The following is a 27,170-nucleotide window of genomic DNA, read 5'->3' on the forward strand; positions in this document are numbered from 1 at the left end:
ACAGCGGTACCCCAGCCACTGCACCTCGCAGGAGAGTATACACAATTACAGCTGCACCTACACCCAGCTGTGAGGGACTAGGTTAGTGTATGTGTTTGTGAATTCCATGTTCCTCCCTCTTTAAAGTTACCTTTACCTGTATGCATGATACTTATTTAAGCTTTAAGTAGGTATGTTTGCATGAGTGTGGAATAAAAGTCTATTTATGGAAACTTAACACATCTTTATTAGTCCCCAACATATGGTGGCTGTGGATAACACCCAAAGATAACAGCAATAGTTGCATTTGCACTGTTATATTAGCACACATACAGCTCTCATTACAAGGTTCATAGCACAGTGCAAAAAAAGAGTGCCAGGTACAGCATACACACATTACTGTGGTTCATTGTTAAAATGCTCCTTCAAAGCCTCCCTGAGCTGAATAGTTTCCCACTGAGCTCTTCTTATAGCCCTGGTATCTGGCTGCTCAAAATCAGCGGACAGCCGATCCACCTCCACACTCCAACCCTGCAGAAACTTTTCCGCCGTTGCTTCACAGATATGATGAAGTTCAAAGCAGGCAGCTGTGACCATGGGGATATTTTCTTAACTGTAGTTGTGACGCATGACCAGAAAGGGTTAAGCAGCTTGCAGGCAAAATAACCCAGACCCAACCTTTAAAGCATGTTAGAAAGTATGTGAATGGTAATTAGGGCCATTCAATGCTAGATAGACTGGAACTTTGAAATGCAAACCTATGTTGTTAGAAGTGATAGTAATTGTGTATATCTTAAATGCTAGCCATGTAAACAGACAGTTCCTGTCTGTCACTATAATTATTAATTCAAAGATTAAAAAGGGAATATTAACATTTAGATTAATCTTGGGTGATATAATATCATTGTCTATATGTCTCTTTGACATTTGTGATAGGCTGCCTAAAGGATAGATTGCCCTATGTTAATTTGTGTAACTAATTACTGGTGGTGCTTAGGAAACAGAAGGTTACATCAAAAGCCTATAGTTCACTCAGGACTGTATGGTCAAGTGGCTGCTAGAACACTATATAAAAGACCCTTGGATCCTGATCCTGTCATCTCAGATTTTCTTGAGGTTTCATGCAGGGGAAGCCTAAGCCATAAGGACTGAGATCCCAGTTCTGACTGGACCACCCTGGATACAAACATTGGACTATAGCCTATGGACTATTTCTGAAAGAACTCTTTGCATCTACAAAGCTCTCCATCTCTGCTATGAATCTGAATCTCAAGATTGACTCATGTCTGTATGTATACTATCCTTCTTCGAGTGCTGTCCCTGTGGGTGTTCCACTCCAGGTGACTGTGCATCCTGGCGCCGTTGATCAGAGATCTTTGGTAGCAGTGCGTGGTCGGGACACATGTGCTCAGCTGCTGTCTCGCGGCATCGTTAAGGTCTGCCTGAGAGCGCGCATCCCACACCCTCATCAATTCTTCTCAACCATCCTCAGCTGAAGATGGGACTCGGGACATAAGAATATATATAAGAATGGCTGTAATGGGTCAGACCAAAGGTCCATCTAGCCCAGTATCCTGTCTTCCAACAGTGGCCAATGCCAGGTGCCCCAGAGAGAGTGAACCTAACAGGCAATGATCAAGTGATCTTTCTCCTGCCACCCATCTCCACCCTCTGACAAACAGAGGCTAGGGACACCATTCCTTATTCATCCTGGCTAATAGCCATTAATGGACTTAACCTCCATGAATTTATCCAGTTCTCTTTTAAATGCTGTTATAGTCCTAGCCTTCACAACCTCCTCAGGCAAGGAGTTTCACAAGTTGACTGTGCACTGTGTGAAGAAGAACTTCCTTTTATTTGTTTTAAACCTGCTGCCCATTAATTTCATTTGGTGGTCCCTAGTTCTTGTATTATGGGAAAAAGTAAATAACTTTTTCTTATTTACTTTCTCCACATCACTCATGATTTTATATATCTCTATCATATCCCCCCTTAGTCTCCTCTTTTCCAAGCTGAAAAGTCCTAGCCTCTTTAATCTCTCCTCATATGGGACCTGTTCCAAACCCCTAATCATTTTAGTTGCCCTTCTCTGAACCTTTTCTAATGCCAGTATATCTTTTTTGAGATGAGAAGATCATATCTGTACGCAGTATTCAAGACGTGAGCGTAGCATCGATTTATATAAGGGCAATAAGATACTCTCCGTCTTATTCTCTATCATCTAACATCCTGTTTGCTTTTTTGACTGCCTCTGCACACTGCGTGGACGTCTTCAGAGAACTATCCATGATGACTCCAAGATCTTTCTCCTGATTCGTTGTAGCTAAATTAGCCCCCATCATATTGTATGTATAGTTGGGGTTATTTTTTCCAATGTGAATTACTTTACATTTATCCACATTAAATTTCATTTGCCATTTTGTTGCCCAATCACTTAGTTTTGTGAGATCTTTTTGAAGTTCTTCACAGTCTACTTTGGTCTTAACTACCTTGAGCAGTTTATATTGTCTGCAAACTTTGCCATCTCACTTTTTACCCCTTTCTCCAGATCATTTATGAATAAGTTGAATAGGATTGGTCCTAGGACTGACTCTTGGGGAACACCATTAGTTACCCCTCTCCAGTCTGAGAATTTACCATTTATTCCTATCCTTTGTTCCTTGTCTTTTAACCAGTTCTCAATCCATGAAAGGATCTTCCCTTTTATCCTATGACAACTTAATTTACGTAAGAGCTTTTGGTGAGGGACCTTGTCAAAGACTTTCTGGAAATCTAAGTACACTATGTCCACTGGATCCCCCTTGCCCACATGTTTGTTGACCCCTTCAAAGAACTCTAATAGATTAGGAAGACACGATTTCCCTTTACAGAAACCATGTTGACTTTTGCCCAACAATTTGTGTTCTTCTATGTGTCTGACAATTTTATTCTTTACTATTGTTTCAGCTAATTTGCCCGGTACTGACATTAGACTTGCTGGTCTGTATTCTGGGATCACCTCTAGAGCCCTTTTAAAATATTGGCTTTACATTAGCTATCTTCCAGTCATTGGGTACAGAAGCCAATTTAAAGGACAGGTTACAAACCATAGTTAATAGTTCCGCAATTTCACATTTGAGTTCTTTCAGAACTCTTTGGTGAATGCTGTCTGGTCCCGGTGACTTGTTATTTTTAAGTTTATCAATTAATTCCAAAATCTCCTCTTAGGGCAGTGCTTATCTCTTCCCTGGTTACTGCAGGAAATAAGTAGAGAAAAGTAGAAATAGTTAGCTAGCCATTTCCCAGTTCTCCCTTTCCTTTAGCATAGTTCTTTAGTATAAAAAAAAAAAACCAATTTTTTTTCTTCAAGTTAGTTTCTTGTTGAGACTTCTCCAGCCGCTCATATTTTCATTTTGCTGGGGTCGCCAGGCTTTAAGAAATGTGGCTCCTGCAAGGAGTCTATGCTGCGGTTTGATGGGCACTCTCTCTGTGTGAAATTCCTTGGTGAGACACACGTCCCTGCGAAGTGTCTCCACTGTACCAACTTAAAAACTAGAGATTGCCATGACAGAAACTTGTGGCTAAAAATGCTCTTCATGGAAAAAGCTCTGCAGCCGCCTATGGAGAAGGGCAGTAAACCCTCTCCCTCACACTTGCCTGCCGAGGGTTGGCTCTAGGTTTTTTGCCGCCCCAAGCGGAAAAAAAATAAATTGGCCAGAATGCCACCCCTGAAATTGTGTCACTCCAAGCACATGCTTAGTTTGCTGGTGCCTAGAGCCGGCCCTGCCCCTGCCATGTCAGAACCGACCAGAAGTGTAGATTCACCCTCTCATGCGAAGAGGCAGGAAGCCCTAATGTCTCCTCTCAGAGACACTGAAAAGAGTAAAGGATCTCCCGCAAGGTCTTTACCCATGGTGCTGACAGCACTGAGAGCAGGCAACTCTAACCGCCCCAGCACTTCATGCGGGGTGCAAAAGCAGGGACTCGACTTCCCACAGCAGGAAGCTCTCCTCGGCACCAGTCCTGCTGGCACCACGTTCCACCCCAGTGCCAACAATAACATCGGCACCGAGCCTGCCTGCCACCCCTGGAGCAGATTCAGACCCCCTGCGGGGTTCTCACAAACTTCTCGCGGCTCCTACAGAAGTAAAACAAAAATCACTCTGGGCCACCGCTCACACTTCATGCTCCACAGCACGCCAGCCTAGTCGACAGTCGGTCTCCATGAGACACCATCAGTTTTCCTCACAGGCCATATGAGGGAGTTAAAGGGGGAAGTCATTCTTTTCACTACTCCCTGTCCTTCCAGATTTCTCACTATCTCCGCTACAGCCCAGCGTGCCACATTGGGGATAGGATATTGTTTCTGTGGGGGGACTGCTGGTTCTTCTATTTTCACTGGTTTCCCAGTCCATTTACTGCTGTCCTGTCTGTGGGCCGCCCATGCCTGGGGAAAACGCTTCCTCCATTCTCCAAGACCCTAGCTGTACTTGTAGCCCACCTCTGCATACGTGGGATTACACTTGTCCCCTACTTAGACGACTGCCTTGTCAAAGCCAACTTCTACAACGAAATGTTAAAAGCGACGAACTTTACCATATCCCTCTTCCATAGTCTCTCCTTGCAAATAAATTTCCCAAAATCCACCCTGATACCTACACAGCAGATAGAGTTCATTGGAGCTCACCTGCACTGGATTTGAACCAGAGCCTTGCTTCCACACAACAGATTCCTCACTATTACGCATCTCATACGCACGATCTCTGTTCGCCGCAGAATGCAGGCACAGACCTGCCTACAGCTTCTTGGTCACATGGCAGCCACCACTTTTGTTGTCAAATACACCAGGCTGCACATGAGGTGCCTTCAGGGCTGGCTCAACTCCAACTACAAACCCAGCAGACACAGTTTCTGCATAGGACTGACTTCGCCACCGAACGTATTGGCCTTCCTACATTGGTGGACAAAACCAGAGAACCTATGCACGGGTGTTTCCTTCCATCCACACTCCCCAGTATTCATGCTCACCATGGACTCTTCCCTGACAGATTGGGGAGCGCACCCAGAAGACCACAAGGTGCAAGGCCACTGGTCCCTCTCAGAGACGCGTCTGCACATCAATCTTCTAGAACTCAGAGCCATCAGGTAGGTTTGCCTTCACTTTCTTCCCACCATAAAGAACAAGTCCATCTGAGTTCTGATGGACAATATAGCATGTATGTTCTACATCAGCAGGCGGGGGGAGCACAATCTCACTCCCTATGCACAGAAACCATCCGGCTAAGGAATTGGTGCATACAACATTACATAGAAATCACTGCTTCCTACGTGCCTGGGTGTCACAACACTATCTCAAACACACTCAGCAGAATCTTCTCCAAGGAACACAAATGAGAATTACATCCCACGATACTCCAACAGCTCTTCTCCCACTGGGGCACTCCATCGATAGATGTGTTTGCCACGCCTCAAAACTGCAAATGCCATCTATTTTGCTCCAGACTGGGACTCTAAGGCATGCGTTCCTCATTCCTTGGAATAACTCCCTCATGTATGCTTTTCCACCAATTCCACTTATACAAAGGGTTCTATGCAAGATTACAGAGGACAAGGCCCGGGTCATACATATGGCTTAGCCCAGTCAGACATGGTATCCTTACCTGCTACGCATGTCCATCCGTCCTCTAAGGACTCTCACCGACAGACCAGATCTCCTCTCCAGAACTGTGATTAGCTTCTTCATCCGCAGCTCTGGAAACTCCACCTGACGACATGGTTCCTTCATGGGTTCAATCCCACGAATTAGCCTGCTCAGAACAGGACCAATACGTCCTCCTGCACACTAGAAGGGACTCCACTCGTAAGACTTACATGCAAAAGAGGAAACACATCTCTACCTGGTGCTTCCACAGACACTTGTCAACCCAGACCGCAACCCTCCCTGACATCTCTAGACTATCTTTTCGAACTAAAACAGGACGGACTTTCGCTCAGTTCTGTCAGAGTACATCTTGCAGCCCTTACCACCTTCCATGACCCTCTGGACGGCTATTCACTTTTCGCCTACCCCACCATGAAATGCTTCCTCACGGGCCTATAAAATCATTCACCAGTAGCCTCCTGGAGTCTCCACCTAGTTCTCTGCACTCTTATGAAACCTCATTTTGAGCCCCTGGCTACCTCATCACTGCTCCACATGTCTGTTTATGAAAGTGGCTTTCTTGTTTGCCATAATGTCGATGAGAAGGGTTGGTGAAATAAGCATCCTGATGGGCTACCCTCCGTACACCATTTTCTCTAAAGACAAGGTTACTATGTGACCCCACCCCAAATTCCTCCACAAGATGTTGTCTACTTTCCACCTTAACCAGCCAATACACTTACCTGTATTCCATCCCAAGCCTCACACAACTCCACAGGAAGCGGTGGGTGATATCCAACAGGCTCTTGTATTCTATCTTGACAGAACTAAACCATTTTGTAAATCCCACAAGCTATTTGTTTCTACTACTGAGAGATCAAAGGGAGAGACTATCTCTAAGCAAAGACTCTCCAAGTGGATCTCAGACTGCATCCGATCCTGCTATCAGAGCCAGAATGTTCAACCACCAGAGAGTGTTAGAACTCATTCTACTAGAGCAATGTCAACATCCATCCTCCACAACCTACCTATTAGAGACATATGCAAGGCAGCCACATGGACATCTGACCACACATTTGCCAAACTTTATGCTATCACATCAGATACCACGGCAGACACCATAGTTGTCCATACGGTACTGTCTACCGTTATCCCTCATACAACTCCAAAATCCCACCAACCATAGTGGGTACTGCTTCACATTCACCTGGAGCGGAGCACCCACAGGGATAGTACTCGAAGAAGAGAAAGTTACTCACCTTGCAGTAACTGAGGTTCTTCGAGATGTGTGCCCCTGTGGGTGCTCTACCACCCACCTTCCTCCTCTCTACTTTGGAGTAATAATCAGACAACTATATGGTCACATCAAGCAGCTTGAAGCATTCCACATGTGCTGCCTCCGCAACATCATGAAAATCTGCTGGCAAGATAAAGTGTCCAATCTTGAGGTCCTCGAGAGAGAGCCCACATGACAAGCGTTGAAATGATGATCATGAAGTCACAGCTACATTGGAACAGTCATGTCAGCCACATGGATGCAAACAGAATCCCCCGCCAGCTTCTGTATGGTGAGCTCTCCCAGGGCATCTGGCATATAGGTCATCCACAGAAACGTTAAAAGGACACCACCAAAGCCAATCTGCAGTACAGCAGTATGAAATCTAGGAACCTTGAGGACGCCGCCAGCAACAGTGGCGTGCAACAATCAGAAATACCTGCATTGCCTTTGAGGAAGTCCGCTGCCAGCATCTACAAGAGGCACGCGAACGACATCACAGAACACCAGCAGCACACAACCCACTGACTGCTAACTTCCCATGCACCATCTGCCGCAAAATGTGTACCTCTAGAATTGGCTTGTATAGTCATCAGAGGGCACACTATGAGACAAACAATAGATGATCTGCACAGATTTGTCATCATCAGATCGATGGACTACCTAATATATGGTAGAGAAGGAACAGAGGGGGGTGTGGGACACGCACGCTCAGGGAGACCCTAACGATGTCATGAGATAGCAGCTGAGCGTGTGCATCCCAACCAGGCACTGCTACCAAAGGTCTGCAATTAATGGTGCCGGGACACACCATCACCTGGAGTGGAGGACCCACGGGGACACACAGCTCAAAGAACCTTAGTTACTGCAAGGTGAGTAACTTTCTCTTCTTTTAACCAATACTCACTCTCTCTTTTCCTTTTAAATACATTTTAGTTTAGTTAATAAGAATTGGCTGTAAGCGTGTATTTGGGTAAGATCTGGAATATTCATTAACCTGGGAGGTAATGTATCCAATCCTTTGGGATTGGTAGAACCTTTTTTATATGATGAATAAGATTTTCATTAATCCTCATCATATTTGACTTGGGTGTCTAAGTAGAGGCTTGAGGCTGGGTTACTCTAGGGGAACTGTGCTGTTGACTTCTGAGTAACCAGTGAGGTATAAAAGAAGCTGTTTTGTGCTGGCTTGGTAAATCTAAATATTGGAGTATCCACCAGCTTTGAGGATTGCCTGCCCCATTCTTTGCAGTTCACCCTAATTGAGTGACCTCAGCTGGCTCCCCTGGGATTCTAGTCAGAGGTCTAATCTCCTGAGCAGACAGCGCCAGCAGCCCTTCAAACCACCAAAGGCATATATTCAACAGTCACTCTGTACCTGCTGAGCCTGTTGTTGAAGCACTACTTGATGCTATTGAGGTGGCCAGTGTACAGCTTCATGAGCCATGGGAGTAAAGGGTAGGCAAGGATCACTGTTGGCATTTCAACATCCCCAGTGGGAATTCTCTGATCCAGAAAGAAAGTCCCTGTGTGCAACTTTCTGTACAGGCCTAAAGATGCATGCATCATGCACCTTGCCTGACCAGTCCACACTGATGTCAGTAACATGTCTCTAGTGATCCACTGGCACTTGCAACACCATAGAAAAGTAATCTTTCTGTTGATGTACTCCAATGCAAGGTGGTCTGGTTCCAAAATAGGGATATGCATGCCATCTATCATCCCACTGCAGTTTGGGAACCTCATTGCGGAAAAACCATCCGCTATTACTCACACATTGCCCAGGGTCAGTCCTTCGTAGCAGGATGCAATTAATGGCCCTGAACACTTGCATCACAGCAACCTCCACAGAGGATTTACCATCTCCAAATAGATTCCTCACTGATCAGTAGCAATCTGGCATTGCCAGCATCCACACAGCGATCACCACTTGCTTCATTGTGAGCACAGGTCTCCTTGTGGTGTTGCTGCGCTGGCAGGCTGGGGCAAGCTCTGCATACAGTTTCAGGAATGTGGCCTTGAGCGTCTGAGAGTTCTGCAGCCACTGCTTGTCATCTAATATCTGCAAAATGATGCGATCCTATCAGTTCATTGCTTGTTTCTCAGGCCCAGAACTAGCGGTCCATCATGTGCAGTTGCTCAGTGAATGCTAACATGTTTCTTTCCATGGCACACTGCAAGACAGCCACCAAGTCATCGTCATCAGACTCGCAGCTTAGGAAGTACTGCAGGATCAGGCACATTGTGTTTCTAATGCTTGGTGCAATTTTGAAGAGCGGTGCGGGATCTATGCTTCTTACAGAAATGGCAGACGTGCAGTTAGTGGGGCTTCTGAAAAGCAGTGTGAAATCTAATAGAATTGCCATTGAATGACGGGCTGGAGAAAACTGCATCATGGGATGCTGAATACATGTTCCCAGCCACCCTTGCACAATTCCTTTGCACTAGGGCTTAAATACTCAGAGACAATTTCCCAGAGTCCCCCAGCACCCCCCTACTTAGGGGCTCCTGGGTGGGGGGGATCTCTAGGGGCTTCAGCCCCAAGGAGTGCGGAAGGGCGCCATGGATTGGGGCTTCTGTCCCACAGGCATGGGCAGCAAGTTCTATGGGCCCATGGTGCCTGGGCACCAGGAATATTCCTGGCCTGGGGCCCGGCTCTAGCAATGTCTGAGCCAGGTATCTCCCTTGGCCCCACCTTCTGACCCCAGGCACTCCCTACCTTGTGTCGCCCGGGTGATTTAAAATGGCTCTAGGCCCCCACTCATCACCAGCAGCGTAGCAGAGCTGAGCACCTTCTTGCTTGCTCACTTGCTGTGGCAGCCAGCCCCTTCCTGCAGGCCGTGGGTGGGGTGGGTCTGTGTCCCACGCCAAGCACCCCTGTGGCCAATAGGAAGCTCCAGGGGCAGTGCCTGGGAGTAGCAGCACACAGAGGCCCCCTGATCTGCCCTGCCTAGGAGCCCCAGGTAAGTGCTACACCACCCCACCCTCTACCAGAGCCTGCATCCTCACCCCTTTCCCACACACCCCTTCCCGCCCCCAACTCCTTCCCACAACCTGCACCCCTCACTCTTTTCCCACACAACCCACCTGATTTAGTGGGTGTTGGTCCTGTTTTGAGCAGGGGATTGGACTAGATGACCTCCTGAGGTTTCTTCCTACCCTAATATTCTATGATCCCACCCCCAACTCTCTCCCAGAGCCTATACCCCAGCCCTTTCCCACACCCCTTCCACCCCAACTCCTCCCCAGTGCCTGCATCACCTCCCTCCGCACCCCCTCCCATCCCCAAGCTCCCTCCCAGAGCCTGCACCCCCACCCCTTTCCCACACATCCCCTCCTTCCCCTAACTCCCTCCTAGATCCTGCACCCGTCACCCCTTCCTACACTCCCACCCCTTTTCCCAGCCCAGAGCCTGCACCCAAACTCCATTCCAGAGCCTGCACCCCCTCCCTCAGCACCCCCTCCCATCCCCAAACTCCCTCCCGGAGTCTGCACCCAAACTCCATCCCAGAGCCTGAACCCAAACTCTCTCCTGCACACCCATCCCCAGCCCAGAGCCTGCACCCAGCACCCAAAACCCCTCCTACAGCCTGCATCCCAGCCCTGCGCACTCTCTCCCAAAACCTGCACCCAAACTCCCTCCCAGAGCTTGCACCTCTCACCCCTTGCCCCAGCCCAGAGTCTACACCCAAACTCCATCTCAGAGCCTGCACGCCCCCCACCCAGCCTACAGCCTGCACCCAGCACCCAAACTCTGTCCCAGTGCCTGCATCCCAGACTCCCCTCCCCCACCCAAACTCCCTTCCAGAGCCTTAGGCAGGTGGGGGGTGGGATTAGAGTTTGGGGGGAGGAGTTGGAGGGGCAGGTTCTCGTCATTCTGGGCACAACCAAAATTTATACAAACCTGCTGCCCATGCCCACAGAGGCAAGGCCGGGGCTCCTGCAGGTTTGAAGATATTTACTGGAGCTCTGTTCTGTATGTCTCCAATTGAATTTAAGCCCTGGTTTGAGACATTGCAAACTCTTCCCCAAACACCCTGCACTAGATGGTGGCGAGTTGCACAGTGAGATAGCTAACCCACAGTGCTCTGCTCTCTGTGTTAATGCAAGTGCTGCTAATATGGATGCACACCGGTGATACAAGGATCATAGTATGGACATACAGCAGCTGTTTAATTACTGCAGCAGCTGTACTTCGATGTAACTTAAGTCGACTTAATTTTGTAGTGTAGCCAAGGGCTCATGCAAGATTATCAACGTTACTATCTGTGACAAAGCCCTGACCTTGTCTCAGTGGGTCCCGCGCTTCCAGGCAGATTTTCGCTAGCCTCAGAGGCTCACTGTGACCCTCCACATAGCCCCCTTCTCTCTCTAGAGGCAAGGGTCACAGCCTACTGAGCCATTTTCATCATAAGCCAGCAAGGGACGTGGGAAGAGGCAACCCTCCCTCGCACAGTCACTGTTGTCTCACAGTCTCTGTGATTAAATGGGGGGGGGAGAAGGGGTTGGGGTGGAGCCCAGGCCCACCCTCCACTCCAGGCTCCAGTCCAGGCAGGGCCGGCTTTAGGAACTGCAGGGCCCAATTCGAATACCTGGTGGCGATCTGGGTCTTCAGTGGCACTTTGGCGGCGAGGGGTCCTTCACTCTGGACCCCATGCCACCAAAATGCAGCTGAAGACCTGGAGTGAGTGAAGGACCCCCCCGCTGCTGAAGTGCCACTGAAGACCTGGACTTCCCTTAGCATATGTAAAAAAAAAAATTAAAAAGTTGCCTAAGGCACAGGGTCCTCTTAAGTGTGGGCACGGGGGTCAATTCTGGGGAATTGGGGGAATCGGCCTAAAGCCGGCCCTGAGTCCAGGGACCCTAATAGTAGAAGCTATTGGTAGCTGACCTTTTGAAACAGGATGAGTACAATTCCCTGGGCCACTTCCCCACAGCAGCCCCCACTTCCTCAATATCTACTTCACCCTTACTTCAGGCCCTCCTTCCTTGTGCCTGATAGGGTTTGTACTGCCCAGTTTCTCCTACAGCTCCTGATATGCACACCTCACTGACTAACTGGGAGGCTTTAACTAGTTCCCAGTGCCAGGTTTACAATGTCTCCAGTGGCTCCATGGAGCTGGGCCCATGCTGAGAAGGGGCCCCAGCCAGCTCCGCTTGCACTGCGCCCTGATACCCCACTGGCTCCCCCCCCGCCCACCACTTGCTCCTTTTGGCCTGCCTCCTGGCTGGCCAAGGGCTCCTCTCCACCCTCTGGCCCCACCCCCTGCTCCTCTCAGCCCCCTGGCTGGATCCCAGTGCACCTCCGGTTCTGGGCAGTCTCTGCTTCCCACCACCTGTGGGGCCCCACCTGTTTCCTCGGAGCTGAGCCATCTTGGACTGGTGCAGAAACCTGGCCAGTCTCAGCTAGGTGTGGGGTGGAGACAGTGCGGAGGGCTTGGCTAGGCCCCTCCAGGCAAGTGCGTCTTGAGGGAGCCACTCTGGGGCAGGCCCTGGCCTGACTGATTGCCAGAGGTGTAGCGAGCGCCCTCCATGCCCTCCGACCGGAGGGGCCCTGCAAGGAAGGGGGCCCCTAAAAGTGGCAAAAAAAATGTAAGGTATAACTAGGTAAGTGACATTTATTGACGCTATTGCACAATCCATGTCGGTTTTACTGACAAAACCGTGAAGTCATTATGATACATCATAATGCTATTGGCTACCTCAGTTGTCTGTCGCTCAGTTTCGAATTTTAGTTGGACCCATTCAAAGAATGTGTATTTGCGTTCATAATGGCGGTCGGTGGATAAATGTTATTAATTTAGTTGTTTAGTTTTTTATCATTTCCAACGCAGAAGCATGCTTTGTGATGTCTAAGAGAATGTATAAGAGCAGAGCTAGTAAACGAAAGGCAGCAAAAGATGCCGAGAAGGAACTTGAGAAAATTCCAAAGTTGTCAACGTATTTTGCGCTACAATCCAACGTACAGGTACAGGCACATGAAACGCACAGCGCTAGCAGCGATGAATCGTATCCCGAAGTATCCAGAAGTGCTTCAAGTGAGGTCGAAGATGAAACCAGTTGTTCTACCAAACAAGCTGTGACAGATATTCCAGCTGCTGTGGGAAAAGAAGTATCTGTATCTGAACCACTGACTGATGATCCAGGAGATTGGCCGTCTATAATATCGGACAGGCAAGTGTGTGACATTGTTGTACGTGGTCCACCGCAGCAGAATGAAAGTTATGAATTTCCATTTAACGAGGAAAGACGGAGGTTCACAAGTACTCATTTCTATCAAACCATGGCAAATGGTGAGAAAATAAGATGTTCATGGTTAATGTACTCAGTTCAGAAAGATGCCATTTTTTGTTTTTGTTGTAAATTATTTGGCACTGGCGACATACCGCTACATCGTGGAACATCTGCTTGGAAAGCACTGTCAAAAAGACTTCAGCAGCATGAAACAGGCAAAGGTCATCAAGACTGTATGGTGAAATGGTTTGACCTTCATCAGGCATAGTAAACCGTACGTCTATTGACCAACTCGAATTGCAGGCTTTTCTGAAAGAAAGAGATTTCTGGAGAAATGTTGTCAAACGCATGGTTGATGTCGTTATTTTCTTGTCCGAAAGAAACTTGGCATTTTGAGGAAGTAATGGAAAGCTCGGCGATCCTTTGAATGGCAACTTTTTGGGACTGTTTGAATTTCTTGCAAAGTTTGATACTGTCCTCAGCGAACTTTTACAGAGGATTAAGAAGGCAGAGACACATGTTCAGTACCTCAGTCCACAGATCCAAAACGAGCTGATTCAACTTGTTGCCAGTAACATTCAAGAGGTCAACATAGCGCAGGTTAAAAAAGCAAAATATTATTCAGTTATTTTGGACTGTACTCCCGACGTGTCACACGAAGAACAGATGTCTGTGGTGTTACGCTTTGTTGAATGCAACGGTGAAGATGGTGTCAATATTTGTGAAGCATTTGTTGGTTTTCTTAATGTTCATGATACAACTGGCGAGGGCTTATTGGAAGCGTTTCTTGAAAAGGCAAACAACTTAGGAATAGACATTGCTGACATGAGAGGCCAAGCTTATGATAACAGCGCAAATATGAGAGGAAAGAAAAAAGAAGTTCAAGCCCGCATGCTAGAAATAAATGACCTTGCCTTGTATGTACCATGTGGAGCTCACACTTGGAATCTTGTGATCTCAGACACGGCAAAGTCATCGAAATATGCCGTTGATTTTTTCGGTCTGATTAACAGAATATACGTTATCTTTTCTTCTTCACCTTCACGTTGGGATATACTTCAAGAACATATGCCAATATCTGTTAAAGGATTATCGGACACTCGTTGGGAGTCGAGAATTGATGCTGTGAAGCCATTGAGTTATCACCTTGAAGAACTGTGCAATGCTTTGTCATCTTTGCGAGAATATGCACTTGAAAAGAAAGATGGCAATACAGCGACAGAAGCCAGTGGACTTTTAGACCATGTTACTACGTTGCCTTTTGTTCTGACTGTGTACACATGGTACGATATACTATTTCACGTCAATAAAACCAGCAAATTAATTCAGTCACCAGTTGTGTCAATTGACGTACTGCAGGCAGAAGTCGGTGCTACAATGAAGGTTTTGGAAGACTATCGAAATACAAGATATAGCTCTGTGGTCACAAATGCACGTGAAATAGCAGAGCATATGGGTATTGAGCAGGTGTTTCCAGAAACCAGGGTGCGACGTAAGAAGAGAATGTTTGATTATGATGTGCTGATGATTCGAGATGTCTTTCTGCCGAAGAAAAATTCAAATTGCAGTTCTTTCTTGTTCTCACTGATCAGGCCATATCTTCTGTTTCGTCGCGATTTGACCAACTCGTGGAGTGGTATAGGTTGTTTGGATTTCTGTACAACGCTAACAGCCTGAAGCAGTGTCACAGAGAAAATGAACTGGAGAATCACAGCAAAAATTTTGAAAGAAAAATGGGAGACATTGATGCCAACGAACTCATAGTGGAATTGAATCGTTTTATTTATGTCATCGAGAAAGAGAGAGGACTTGTCACGGCAAACAATTTTTTAACGTACATATACAAGAACAGCCTTCAGGAGATATATCCGAATCTTTGCATTTGCATCAGAATTCTTCTGACCACACCAGTTACTGTCGCTCGTGCTGAAAGGAGCTTCAGCAGAATGAAACTGATCAAAAATATCCTGCGCTCAACCATGACAGATGACAGGCTTTCTGCGCTTGCAGTTATCTCAGTCGAAAACAAGATTGCCAGATCTCTGGACTATGATGCATTGATTAACCAATTTGCGGAGAACAAGGCTCGAAAGAAGTGCTTTGCGTAAATGCGGAATACATGTACACTGTAGGCCTATGTATACATAATATGAACCCTGTATATTGTATAAAATAAATACCGCATTCCAGTTTCTGCATTGTAAGGGGCCCCGGACATATGTTCGGAGGGGGCCACATTCTTTGTTGCTACGGCCCTGCTGATTGCACCACTCCCAAGAGACCGAGTGATTCCCAAGTCCTGGGACCAGCCCTGGCTGCGCTGCCGGCTCAGCCCAGCAGACACAGTCACCTCCCAGAAGGGCTGGTGAGAGTGGCCAGGAGGCAGGGTGTAGGGGAGTGGGTCTGTGGGAAGTGTGTGTGGGGGTGCTGGGCTGTGAAGGGGTGAGGAAGATCTGTGTCTTTTGGGGCACAAGGGAGTGGGGGGTGCTGGGCATTTGTGGTGGGGCTGTGGGCAGGGGTGATGTGGTGCAGGACGCTGTGCATTTGTGGCTGGCTCTGGGGGGAGCACTGGGAATAGTGGGTCCAGGGGGCCTTTGGCCATAGGCAGTAGGGGGGTGTTGGGCAAGGGGGCTGTGTGGTGTGGCATGGGCCTGCCCCAGAGGGAAAGGGGCATGCTGGGAGCACAGGGCTGGCCAGGCCACTATGCATCTGGCACCTGCTGTAAATAGTATCCCCACATTGGACGGAGCAGAGCTGCCCCTGCCCTGCCATGCCCCATTGCCTCTGGCTGGCCCCTCACTTTAGGGACTGACCTTCCTGCGCCATGCTCCATTGTCTCCATGAGGGCCCACAAATATGTTTGGCTCTGAGTCCACAAAAGGTTAATCTGGCCCTGCCCTTGATTGGCTTCAGGTGTCCCAATCAACCTAGCTATTTCCACTGCTTTCTAGAAGGATCTTGATTGGTCCCAGGTGTCTTGATTAACCTGGAATAACTGCCATTTGGTTACCATGGTACCAGGGATTTGTTTAGCCTGGGGCTAACATACCTGTTCCTCACTACTTTCCTACAGCCTTCTGGCCTGGCCCCGTCACATATCTCAACAAAGCACTTAGATTCTATTATAATCAGAGTATAATTCCAACCAGACAACCTACAAAAAGGATTGCAATGTGATAAATCCACATAAATAAACCCTCGGAAGATTCCAGAGAAAGACAACATAGTAACCTCACAGCTTCCAAAGATCGTTGACTAGGTGACACCCGACAAGATCATTATTTGTGGATAGAGAATGACCATCCTCAGGGCTGCCAATTTGGTACCCACATATGAAACAATAGAGACCAACTCCATAATTATTCCCAAAGATACGAGAAAAGCTTCATGTACCTGAACAGCTAGAAAATATTCCATTGTCCCCATTATCTACCATCAGCCAGTTCTTCTTCAGCAGTGCTGATACTCAAATTTACGGGACATTTTATTAATTCAAGTTTGTTCAGCTTTGAGATCCCATTATCCAAAATTGGGACAGTAGATAAATAAATCTAATGTCTAATACAGAAAAATTGTTATCATTACATTTTTGAGGAATCTTGATCAGATGCAGCACATTAAACTCATAGTTACCTAATTTTACCAAATTTGTAGGTACCTTTTCTTCTAAGTATAAGGAATATTTGTGGTAATCATTTGTGTTGGCAAATGTTGATCACTGTATATGCAAAATAGTAGAAGGCTTAACTGAGGCTTGCAAGATGTTAAACAAAATCTAGACAGAAGTAGAACTGTGATCAAGGATAACAAAATGGTAATGACAAAATGAACAAATTCAATCTGAGGAAACTTGTAAATGATCCAGCAGGATACCATGATTCAACTTACTGACAAATGCAGTACTTCAAGTTAGAGAAAGGCATTATATAGAGAAGCATGGTCTCAACTTTGAGTATTGGCTCTGACTAATCCTCTTATATGGCCTTAGGAAAGTCACAAACTTTCTCTCTGAGTTTCCCTTTCTGTAAAATAGATATATTAATAATAATTTCTCTGCCTCACAAAAGTCTTGTGATTAGTTTCCAAAATTAAATGCTAAGTATTATTAGTCTTATTTTTCATAAGGAAAAATTACTTGTAAAATATGCATTAATGATCTGTATGGTGGTAATAAATCTGATAAAAGAAATAGACTTTACTCACTGGACAATTTAAGATAAAGATACAAAACCACTAACTACAGATACCAGGGCAAAGGTTCTGAAGTGTTAAATTGACGTCCTTAATTAGAAAGTTGCTCTGAAATTGAGTCCATAACCTTTCGCAGAGTAAAGCAAGATGGGTATGTTGTCTATGCCTTTGCTCCTGACTTGGTGTCTTCTTCAGGTTGGCTGTGGTCTGGTAAGAAAACAAAGACAATCTTTACATTTTGAAGTGTAATATATATCATGACAAGCTTGTAAAAAAAAAAAAAAGAAAAACTGATGCATATAGTTCCTGCAAATGACAGTTTCTCTCCAATTGTTAAGAACATCGAGGAGGAACACAGAACATTTTGTTTTCTGAGTAGATTTCTTATTGTTGCTACTTATAATCAGTCCAGCTCTATATCTAGAAGGCCTGATCCTACACTTCTTACTCAGGCAGAACTACCACTGATTTTTCTATAGTAATTTTGGCTACATAAATAGTCTAGCACTAGGACAAGGGTAAGTGGTATCATCTATTCTACTATTTGGAATACAGATAGTCATATCAAGTATTTTGTTTAATATAATAAATATGTCAATGAAGCGAATGCCCTCTTAGTCAAGCTGGACATGCTTTTCTTTGGCTGTACTAGCAGCTTCCCCAACCTGTGGTGAGCTATTTTATGACAACGTTCAACAATAGCAACTTTGAAACTGTATACTGCCTTATGTTTTTCCAGAGAAATGTAGTATTTTCCCACTTCTGTGCATAAGACTCAGTGTGATTTACAAGAATTTGGAGCACACAATATTCTGAATCTGTGGGTCAGACAAACACTGTGTGAATGGAAGTGGAGTTTGATTACACTGCTATTACTTCGCCAGGATCTGGTACCTTTTCTCATGTCGATATCACTGGGACAACTCATGGAGCAATATATTACTTAATATGAGTTAAGGTGGCCGAATATGGGTGCCTTACATTTTAATGTAGGTAACATCATTCACGTGCCTCAAAGTGTTTCCCATAGTTAGGCTGAATTAACTCAAACGGTAAATTATTCGGAAATGAGGAAATGTCTGCCGGGTAGATTTTAAAATAGTAATTCAGTGGACTAACTGGATTTCTCCTTGACACACCCTTAATTAGTGTTAGCTGGCAGTGTTATTCTTAATTGTGAATTTGTTATAAATGTACAAAATTGTAGCTATTCCTAAAATAGTAGGTGCTGGCATTCTGGTAAATTGTTTTGGCTTTGAGGCTATGGACACCTGCAGCTGGATCCTGCAGCTGGTGCTCCCCTGAGTAATCTTTACACGCACAAGTATTCCCACTAAAATAAGTAATCTCACTGGGACTTGTTGGATTCCATAGTCATGAGTAAGGATTAGACGCTATCTAGCAGGAAATCACCAACTCCAACACTGAAGCCATCAGTTGCTGACAGTTTTCAGTCACTACTGAGCTGGGCTGGATTTGATTACATGAGGAATTAGAAATAATTTGGTATTTAAATAATCTCACACTCATGCTTTTTCTTACTCACCAGGAGTGTATAGGTTGGAATCAATTAAATTGTTTTATGGTTCTACTTATGAAGGTTTTGATGCAGCTGGAAAACCCTTGTCCGGGGACTGAAAAAAAATTAGCTTTGTGATATATGTGTTGCTTGCATAATGGATTTTGAAGCCTGGAGGCATTGTGATTGTAATCATAGTGACCACAGAAATGCTTTACCTTTCATTAATGGTACTAAAGGTATTCAGCACGTTGGCTAAAGCTTTTTTTTTATTATTTTATGTTTAGAGAAATTTTTGGATAAACCATCATGAAACTGACAATATTAATTAAATCATTCTTGGGGGATTAATTTTCGTCAGATTAACTATCAAGGCAATTATTAACTACTTCCAAACCAGATAACCATTAATTGAATTATGAAACTTTTTTGCTCTTTGGAAATAAATTGGCTTCTCTGTGTATTCAGTTCAGCTGCAAATTACACTCTTTCATTACCAGTCTCTGGCCTCTAAACCAATACATGGAACACTTCTTATTAGTAGGGGTTGGTTTTTTTTTATTTCCCTACATTCATCCTCACCTTGCGCTCATTTACTCCTCTCAGTGAAACTGCTCTGATTTGGCCATTTAAGAGCCTGATCTGAAGCCCATTGAAGACACTAGAAAGTCTCCTACTGACTTCAGTGGACATTGGATCAGCCTCCATGTAAAAGAAAATGAAATAAGCCTAGGAATATGAACAGGATGACAACTATGTATTCTATGCAAGCTGGGCTGTAGCCTTACTTGTGTATGGGTAGTCTTTACCCATATAAGTGAGGGCTACATGTGTAAGAGTTGACAAGATCGGATTTTTCAAAAGTAGACAGAGGCTGTAAAAATCTTTGGCATCATTCCCATGGTATACATGTATCTGTTAGACATTGTACTATGGAATAACATTTTTTTTAAAGGTAGATTTATGAGATTGTTGCACATAAATGCCATAAAACTTTAGTACTTAATGGAGGGCTATTGACATTATAGAATCAGGGAAGATTGGGCTGAAAAGGATCACTTGGCTTATCTAGTCTATACTCTGTACTGGAACATCTGAGTACATGCACACACACAAACAGCCAAATGGTTCCAAGTGCAACCTGATTGTAGCCTATAAACACATACTCAAAGTGGCCAGCAATAAATGCTGTTAGTTGAGCTCAAGCTGGATCTGCAATATTATTAAAAGAATAATTTCATAGGATTTCATTTTGTGTATCCTGATAATCTCTCTCTTTTTTTCTCCCTTGCTAGCCTACTCCAGAGTCATTTGGTGAGTTCTGTTTAGAGTTCTGTATGAGTGCACTGAAGGCAGCCAACAAAAACAGCTGCTCATAAACACAGCAGGGACAGATTTATAATTACTATTATTGTTATTACATTAATTTTCACACTTCATAAAGATAATAGCAAAGACTAATTGTCCTGTCTCACTTGTCTCTTGTTTTTCAGAAGTAGATGTAGATGGTGGAAGTGATCAAGATATCTTGGATATCAATGAAGGTTATTTTTTAATTTTCTTTTTCATATTTTGAAAGTTTCATTGTAACAGTGAGAGATCAGTACAATGTCTGAATGTTAATCAGCGTTTACTTTTTAGCTTTAGGACTGAACCTTTTTGAGGGAGATATCAAACTTGACAGGGTGAGTTCAAACATAAAATATAAAACCAGAAATATGTCATTGACTTACGTAATATAAAGCACGGCTGATCTGAACATGCTCAGACCATCCAGCTTGAACTAGCCATAAATGTTGTTTATGTAACAATAAATTGAAATAATTTGGGAATGTATTTGTACAAAATGTCATAGATAATTAATGAGTCACGTACATTTACAGAAGCATTAACTAGAATAAAAATCAGTTCAGCCATTAGATCAATGTAATAAACTTCTTATTTCCCTTACTATGATTTAGACTTGTAGTTTAAAGAGTATTGGCATTAATCACATATAGACAGGTGTGCTTGAGATATCCTTACTTTATCTGCAATTCTGCAAAATATTTGTCAGTGTATGAAACCTCAGACTCTTCCCTGCATACCCTTCCTCCTCATGTGAGTTGGCTCCTCATTCAAGTTTAGGTCCTTGATTAGCATCTCATCTTAGAACATCCTTCTAGTATCCCTATTGACCTCAAAAAAATCACTGCATTATATAATGCATTATATCTCAAAGAATCCCAGTGGGAATGCCTGACAATCTACTTTAGCCTAATTCCTTTGAAGTCAATAGCAATGTTGCCATCTAATTCAATGGCAGATGATTATTAGTCACTGCTGAATTACTTCTGGGATGGAGGATGGAAATCAATCTGCACATGGTACATCAGTGACAGTAAGGAAAGTTTTAGTCAAGGCCACTGGAACAAATTCCTACACTTATGAAAAAAGTCATAGGATTGTTAATTTTCAGGCAGAGTAGATAGGACTTTATATTATAATGATATACTGAAAGATAGACCCTCATAAACAGCAAGGAATTTAGGATTTAGCTGACCCTGCTGGGATTTGAAACTCTGGTCCTGGGAAGTCTCTAGCATAGGCATTGACTTTCTAATGTTCTAAAAGGCCTCACCCCCACTCCACCTCTTCCCCCAAGATCTCATCCCCACCTCGCCTCTTCTCGCCCCTGCCTTGCCCCATTCTGCTCCATCCCCCGAGCACACTCCAACCTCGCTCCTCCATCCACACAGCACCACTTGTACACCGTGGAACAGCTGATGACAGTGAGCAGGAGGCGCTGGGGGGAGCAGGAGGCACTGATAAGGGAGCTGCCAGTGGGTGCCCAGTACCCACCATTTTTTTTCCATGGGTGCGAGCACTCAAAGTCGGTACCTATGGTTAGAGGTAGCAGGTTAGAGCTACTAAATTTTCTTTTTACTACCTACTCCTATGTCATCCCTTACTGAACTCTTTACATTTATTTTTCTTCTCAAATACAGGAACGAAACTCCATTATTGGTGACAACTATCGGTGGCCCCTCACCATCCCATATGTCCTTGAGGATAGCCTGGGTACCGTATTTGCCTTTGAAATAAATAAATAAATAGATATAATAGTGTCTGCTTTGGTTGAAAAGTTGCACTAGTTTTAAATACAAGTTTGTTTTTAAAGTCATCTGCCTCGGGTATGACACTGCATTAAGTGAAAAGAAAGAAAAACTTTCTTGGGGATCTTTTTAATTTAGTGAATCTCACCTTTCCATTTGCACAGTCCAGAGGCACCAAAAGTTTGGATATGAATAGATGAAGGGGAAGATTAACCAGTTTAAGCCAAACAAGTCTCCTAGAGGAGATGACCCAGATGTATTGCTAGCATTCAAGGATCTGAACAATGCCACTGAGGTGTTTATAACTCTTTACTTGCTCTGGGTGAATCTGAGGTTTTTACTCTGTTTTTATTCAGTCCTTGGTCCTATAAACTCTACTGAAGTCAGTAGCAGTTGAGAGCACTCAGCAACTGTCAGGATCAAGCATCATGTACTCATCATCTTATATTGTATACATGAAAATCCCACATGAAACGTATTGTATTATGTTTAAACAAAACAAAGGTAGAATCCAATTTTCCAGCAGTCTAGATTCTTAGACCTTTACTGAATTTTTGCTCAATCCTTAATATATCAAAACTCCAAGATTTTAATAGCGCTTGTCAGAGTGAGGTCTATAAAATCACAGCAAGGACCTCAGGATTTGGCTTTATATTTATAACAATTCTATTTGTTTCCCTTACAGAAATGAATGCTAAAGGACTTATCCTCAAAGCATTTGAACGGTATCGCTTAAAAACCTGTATCGACTTCAAACCTTGGGAAGGAGAAAAAAATTATATATCAGTGTTCAAGGGCAGTGGGTAAGAGGAAAAATGTGACAAATTCTCATTCCATTTGGCTATATGGCCAGTTTTTATGTGCGCTAATTAGTATGTTCTCCAAAACCAGGGAACTGAATAAAATTCTTTATGTCAACATAGTCATTCTCAGATTTTACACGTTGGAAACTATAATAGTCCAAAACCTGGTATGAACTTGGTAAAGGTTAAGTTTTCCCTTATCATACTTGTTTTCAAACATTCTAGGACCCAATGGAAGTTGTACCAATGCAACTGAGTACAGAACTGAATCCTTAACAGACATGGTACCTTACCTTTCACTGTAAATCAAGCTATTTGATCAAATCATTTTTTCTTGTTTGGTCTTTGGGCATATGAAGTTCTATTCTCATGTTCTCATGCTAAATTTGCCTTATAAAAAAAATCCCCACAGTGGAAATGCCATAGCCTAGACTGCAGGACTGCAATTTTTCCAACCATAATAAAGGGAATTACATATAGATAGTGACATAGCAGGGTTGTTTTGACTCCAACCTGAGCCTGGAAAATGATACAAAGTCAGCCCCAGGCTATTGGTCACTATAAATATTTTACTTTATAGACCTGTGTACTAATTGTAAACCACCAAGGTGCAAGTGTGATCTGAATGCTATGGGCTAGAACCAGAAAGGGATTTAGGCATGTAACTCCGAAATATAGAGCCTCAAAACCTCCACTCATCTGCCACCTAACCCTGTAGTTATCTAAATTTCAGCCACTGGACAAGCCCACAGCCACTTCAGTCCTCATACCCAGCTCACATCCATGCCCCAGTAAGATCTTCAGACTAGGCATTGCCCCATCTATCTTCCTTGTGGGGCCCATTCCAGTAGGCATATTGAGAGTATGACTAGTAGATCGGGCTTCACATGAAATGCTATCAGTGGTGGTCGTGCCACCTCCTTGTAACTTTTAGCCCAATGGTTAGCACATGCACCTAGGAGTGGGGAGAGTCAGGTTCAAATCCCACCTCTGTCTGATGTGGAGCAGGAATCTGAAGTCAGGTGTCCCACCTGACAGGTGACTGCCCTAACCACTGCACTAAAAAGTATTCAGAGATGCCTGTCTCTCAGTCTTTCCTGTTGAATCTCTTCCAGCTTGTATGAAATACTTAAGGCATTGGGCCAGAGAGACAATGATAATGACTCTTGGAACTACCCATCCCACCTGGGACGTGTGAGGTCCAAGTTCCAGGCCCTGTTCTAATGACTATTGATACAAAGTGGAACAGGTATTATTTTAGATGTCTACCTCCTTTTGAGGAGTGGGGCTTAGGCCAACTATTCCTCTCCTCTTCATTTTCTGCTTGTTAGTTTAGGTGGCTCCCCACTCAGTACCATGCTGGGCTTGGGTGGATCCTATTCTTGGCACCTAGCTGGCAGAACATCTAAACATTAGGCATTGAAAGGCTGAACCTAACCTATGAATCTATGGTCCTAGACTTATGAATTTTCCATGTTAATAAATCCAGGTATTTTAGCAGCCAGATCAAAAAGACCATATAGGGCTAAATCCTAGACTTCTGAACTCCCACTGACTTCAACAGCAAGAATTGCAAGATTTAGCCAATGGTGTTTAATAAACCTCATCATCATCATAGAATCATAGAACTGGAAGGGACCTCAAGAGGTCATCTAGTCTAGTCCCTTGCACTCAAGGCAGAACTAAATATTATCTAGACCACCCCTGACAGGTGTTTGTTCAACCTGCTCTTAAAAATCCCCAATGATGGAGATTCCACAACCTCCTTTGGCCATTTATTCCAGTTCTTAAGTACTCTGACAGTTAGGAAGTTTTTCCTAATGTCCAACCTAAACCGCCCTTGCTGCAATTTAAGCCTATTGCTTCTTGTCCTATCCTCAGAGATTAAGAACAATTTTTCTCCCTCCTCCTTGTAACAACCTTTTATTTACCTGAAAACTGTTATCATGTCCCCTCTCAGTCTTCTCTTCTCCAGACTAAACAAACCCAATTTTTTCAAATCTTCCTTCATAGGTCATGTTTTCTAGACTTTTGATAATTTTTGTTGCTCTTTTCTGGACTTTCTCCAATTTGTCCACATCTTTCCTGAAATGTGGTGACTAAATACGCCAGACTCTGCCTCCGTCCTCTCCAGAACTGGACACAATACTCCAGTTGAGGCCTAATCAGTGTAGAGTACAGCAGAAGAATTACTTCTCATATCTTGCTTACAATACTCCTGCTAATACATCCCAGAATGATGGTTTCTTTTTCTGCAACAGCGTTACACTGTTGACTCATCTTTAGCTTGTGATCCACTATGACCCGCAGATCCCTTTCCACAGTACACTTTCCTAGGCAGTCATTTCCCATTTTGTATGTGCACAACTAATTGTTCCTTCCTAAGTGGAGTACTTTGCATTTGTTCTTATTGAATTTCATCCTATTTCCTTCAGACCATTTCTCCAGTTCGTCCAGATCATTTTGAATTTTAGTCCTATTCTCCAAAGCACTTGCAACCCCTCCTAGCTTGGTATCATCCTCAAACTTTATAAGTGTACTCTCTATGCCATTATTTAAATAATTGATGAAGATATTGAACAGAACAGGACCCAGAACCGATCTCTGCAGTACTTCACTCATTATGCCCTTCCAGCATGATTGTGAACCACTGATAATTACTCTCTGGGAACGATTTTCCAACCATTTATGCACCTACCTTATAGTAGCTCCATCTAGGTTATATTTCTCTAGTTTGTTTATGAGATAGTCATGCAAGACAGTACCAAAAGCTTTACCAAAGTTAAGATATACCACATCTACTGCTTCCGCCCTATCCACAAGGCTTGTTACTCTGTCAAAGAAAGCTATCAGGTTGGTTTGACAAAAATTTGTTCTTGAAAAATCCATGCCGACTGTTATTTATCCCCTTATTATCTTCTAGGTGTTTGCAAATTGATTGTTTAATTATTTGTTCCATTATCTTTCCGGGTACAGAAGTCAAGCTGACTGGTCTGTAATTCCCCAGGTTGTCCTGATTTTCCTTTTTATAGATGAGCACTATATTTGTCCTTTTTCAGTCTTCTGGAATGTCTCTCCTGTCTTCCATGACTCTTCAGTCAGCTCCTTGAATATTCTAGGATGTATTTCATCAGGCCCTGGTGATTTGAAGACATCTAACTTGTCTAAGTAATTTTTGAGTTGTTCTTCTCCTATTTTAGACTCAGATCCTACCTCATTTTCACTGGCATTCACTATGTTAGACATTCAATCATCATTATGTTCCTTTTTGTACCTCTGTTAGAGGTGAATTTGCCATAGCAAACAAAAGCATTGGCCCATCTAGTCTGGTAATGTATCTAGCCTTCATTGCTAAGTTATACAATGCCATGCTTAAGGAGAAATTCCTTCCTTATATGCTTACACAGTTAGTTTCATTATCCTTATCATCTTGACTAGCTTATCAGTAAAATTTATTAATAGTCATAAACTTTAAAAAATGCAGCTAAAGGATATGACTTTATAGCCTCTTGGCTAGCAAGTTTCAACAGGTACTTTTTCAAATTGGTTCCATCCTTACTACCCTTTTGTTTTCCAGGAAAACATGTGCCCATGTTTTGTTGTTATAGGATGGGGTAAAAAAAGACAAGAACTGATCACTTTTCACTCTGTCCTACATAACTTTGATTGTTACAGTCAAGTCTCCTATGTCTGTAGATTAAATAACCCTAGTCTAAAGGGTGTAGTTTGGGCAGCAGCGTAAAATTCATGCGGATGACAAACAGATCCATAAAACTTTATCACCCCAGAAAAGATTTGATAAATCACCTTCTCCTTTACATACATGTATCTGATTTGCTTGCCTCTATAAAGGATGCATTGAGAGGTGGGGAAGTAGGTGTTTTAGAAGATTAATAATGGGATATGGAGTATTTTAATGTCTAGGTTGTCTTTTTAAATTCAAATGACATCAGTAACAAAATAAAATTGTTACCATCTGATTGCTATTGTGTGTGAAATGAGTTTATGGTCTCAGTCAGTTCTTAATGGAAATGTCTCCACATCACAAACGATCGTCACACTTCACACTCTTGTTAGCAATGTCACAACAGAAATCAAAAACTTGATGACTGAGGAACTACCTGCTCTCTTTAGGTAAATGTGTTCTCTTTAGGTAAAGGTTGCGGCACATTGCCAGGAAGCTGGACTACTGCTGACCTGAAGAACAGCTCTGTGTAAGCTCATAAGACTGGCCATACTGGCTCAGACCAATGGTCCATCTAGCCCAGCATCCTGTCTTCCAACAGTGGCCAATGCCAGGTGCCCCAGAGGGAATGAAAAGAACAGGCAGTTATCAAGTGACCCCCTGTCATCCAGTCATAGCATCTAGCAAGCAGAGGCTTAAGAACACTCAGAGCATAGGGGTCATTTAGTCAAGATGGACTTTTCCTCCAAGAACTTATCTTTTTTGTTT

At 43.9% G+C, this 27,170-nt stretch overlaps 1 protein-coding gene across 1 annotated transcript in view; it reads left to right on the forward strand.

Annotated features, from left to right (window-relative positions):
* Positions 1-17,453: 17,453 nt before the first annotated feature.
* The window catches only part of MEP1B (meprin A subunit beta), a 40,278-nt gene continuing 30,561 nt past the window's right edge, over positions 17,454-27,170 (forward strand). The window contains exons 1-6 of the mRNA XM_030549448.1: positions 17,454-17,510; positions 20,115-20,133; positions 20,313-20,363; positions 20,461-20,504; positions 21,807-21,879; positions 22,600-22,717. Coding sequence (XP_030405308.1) covers positions 17,454-17,510; positions 20,115-20,133; positions 20,313-20,363; positions 20,461-20,504; positions 21,807-21,879; positions 22,600-22,717 — 362 coding nt within the window. The remainder of the gene's footprint in view (positions 17,511-20,114; positions 20,134-20,312; positions 20,364-20,460; positions 20,505-21,806; positions 21,880-22,599; positions 22,718-27,170) is intronic.

This window comes from Gopherus evgoodei, chromosome 2 (genome assembly GCF_007399415.2).
Source record: "Gopherus evgoodei ecotype Sinaloan lineage chromosome 2, rGopEvg1_v1.p, whole genome shotgun sequence".
Lineage (NCBI taxonomy): Eukaryota > Metazoa > Chordata > Testudines > Testudinidae > Gopherus > Gopherus evgoodei.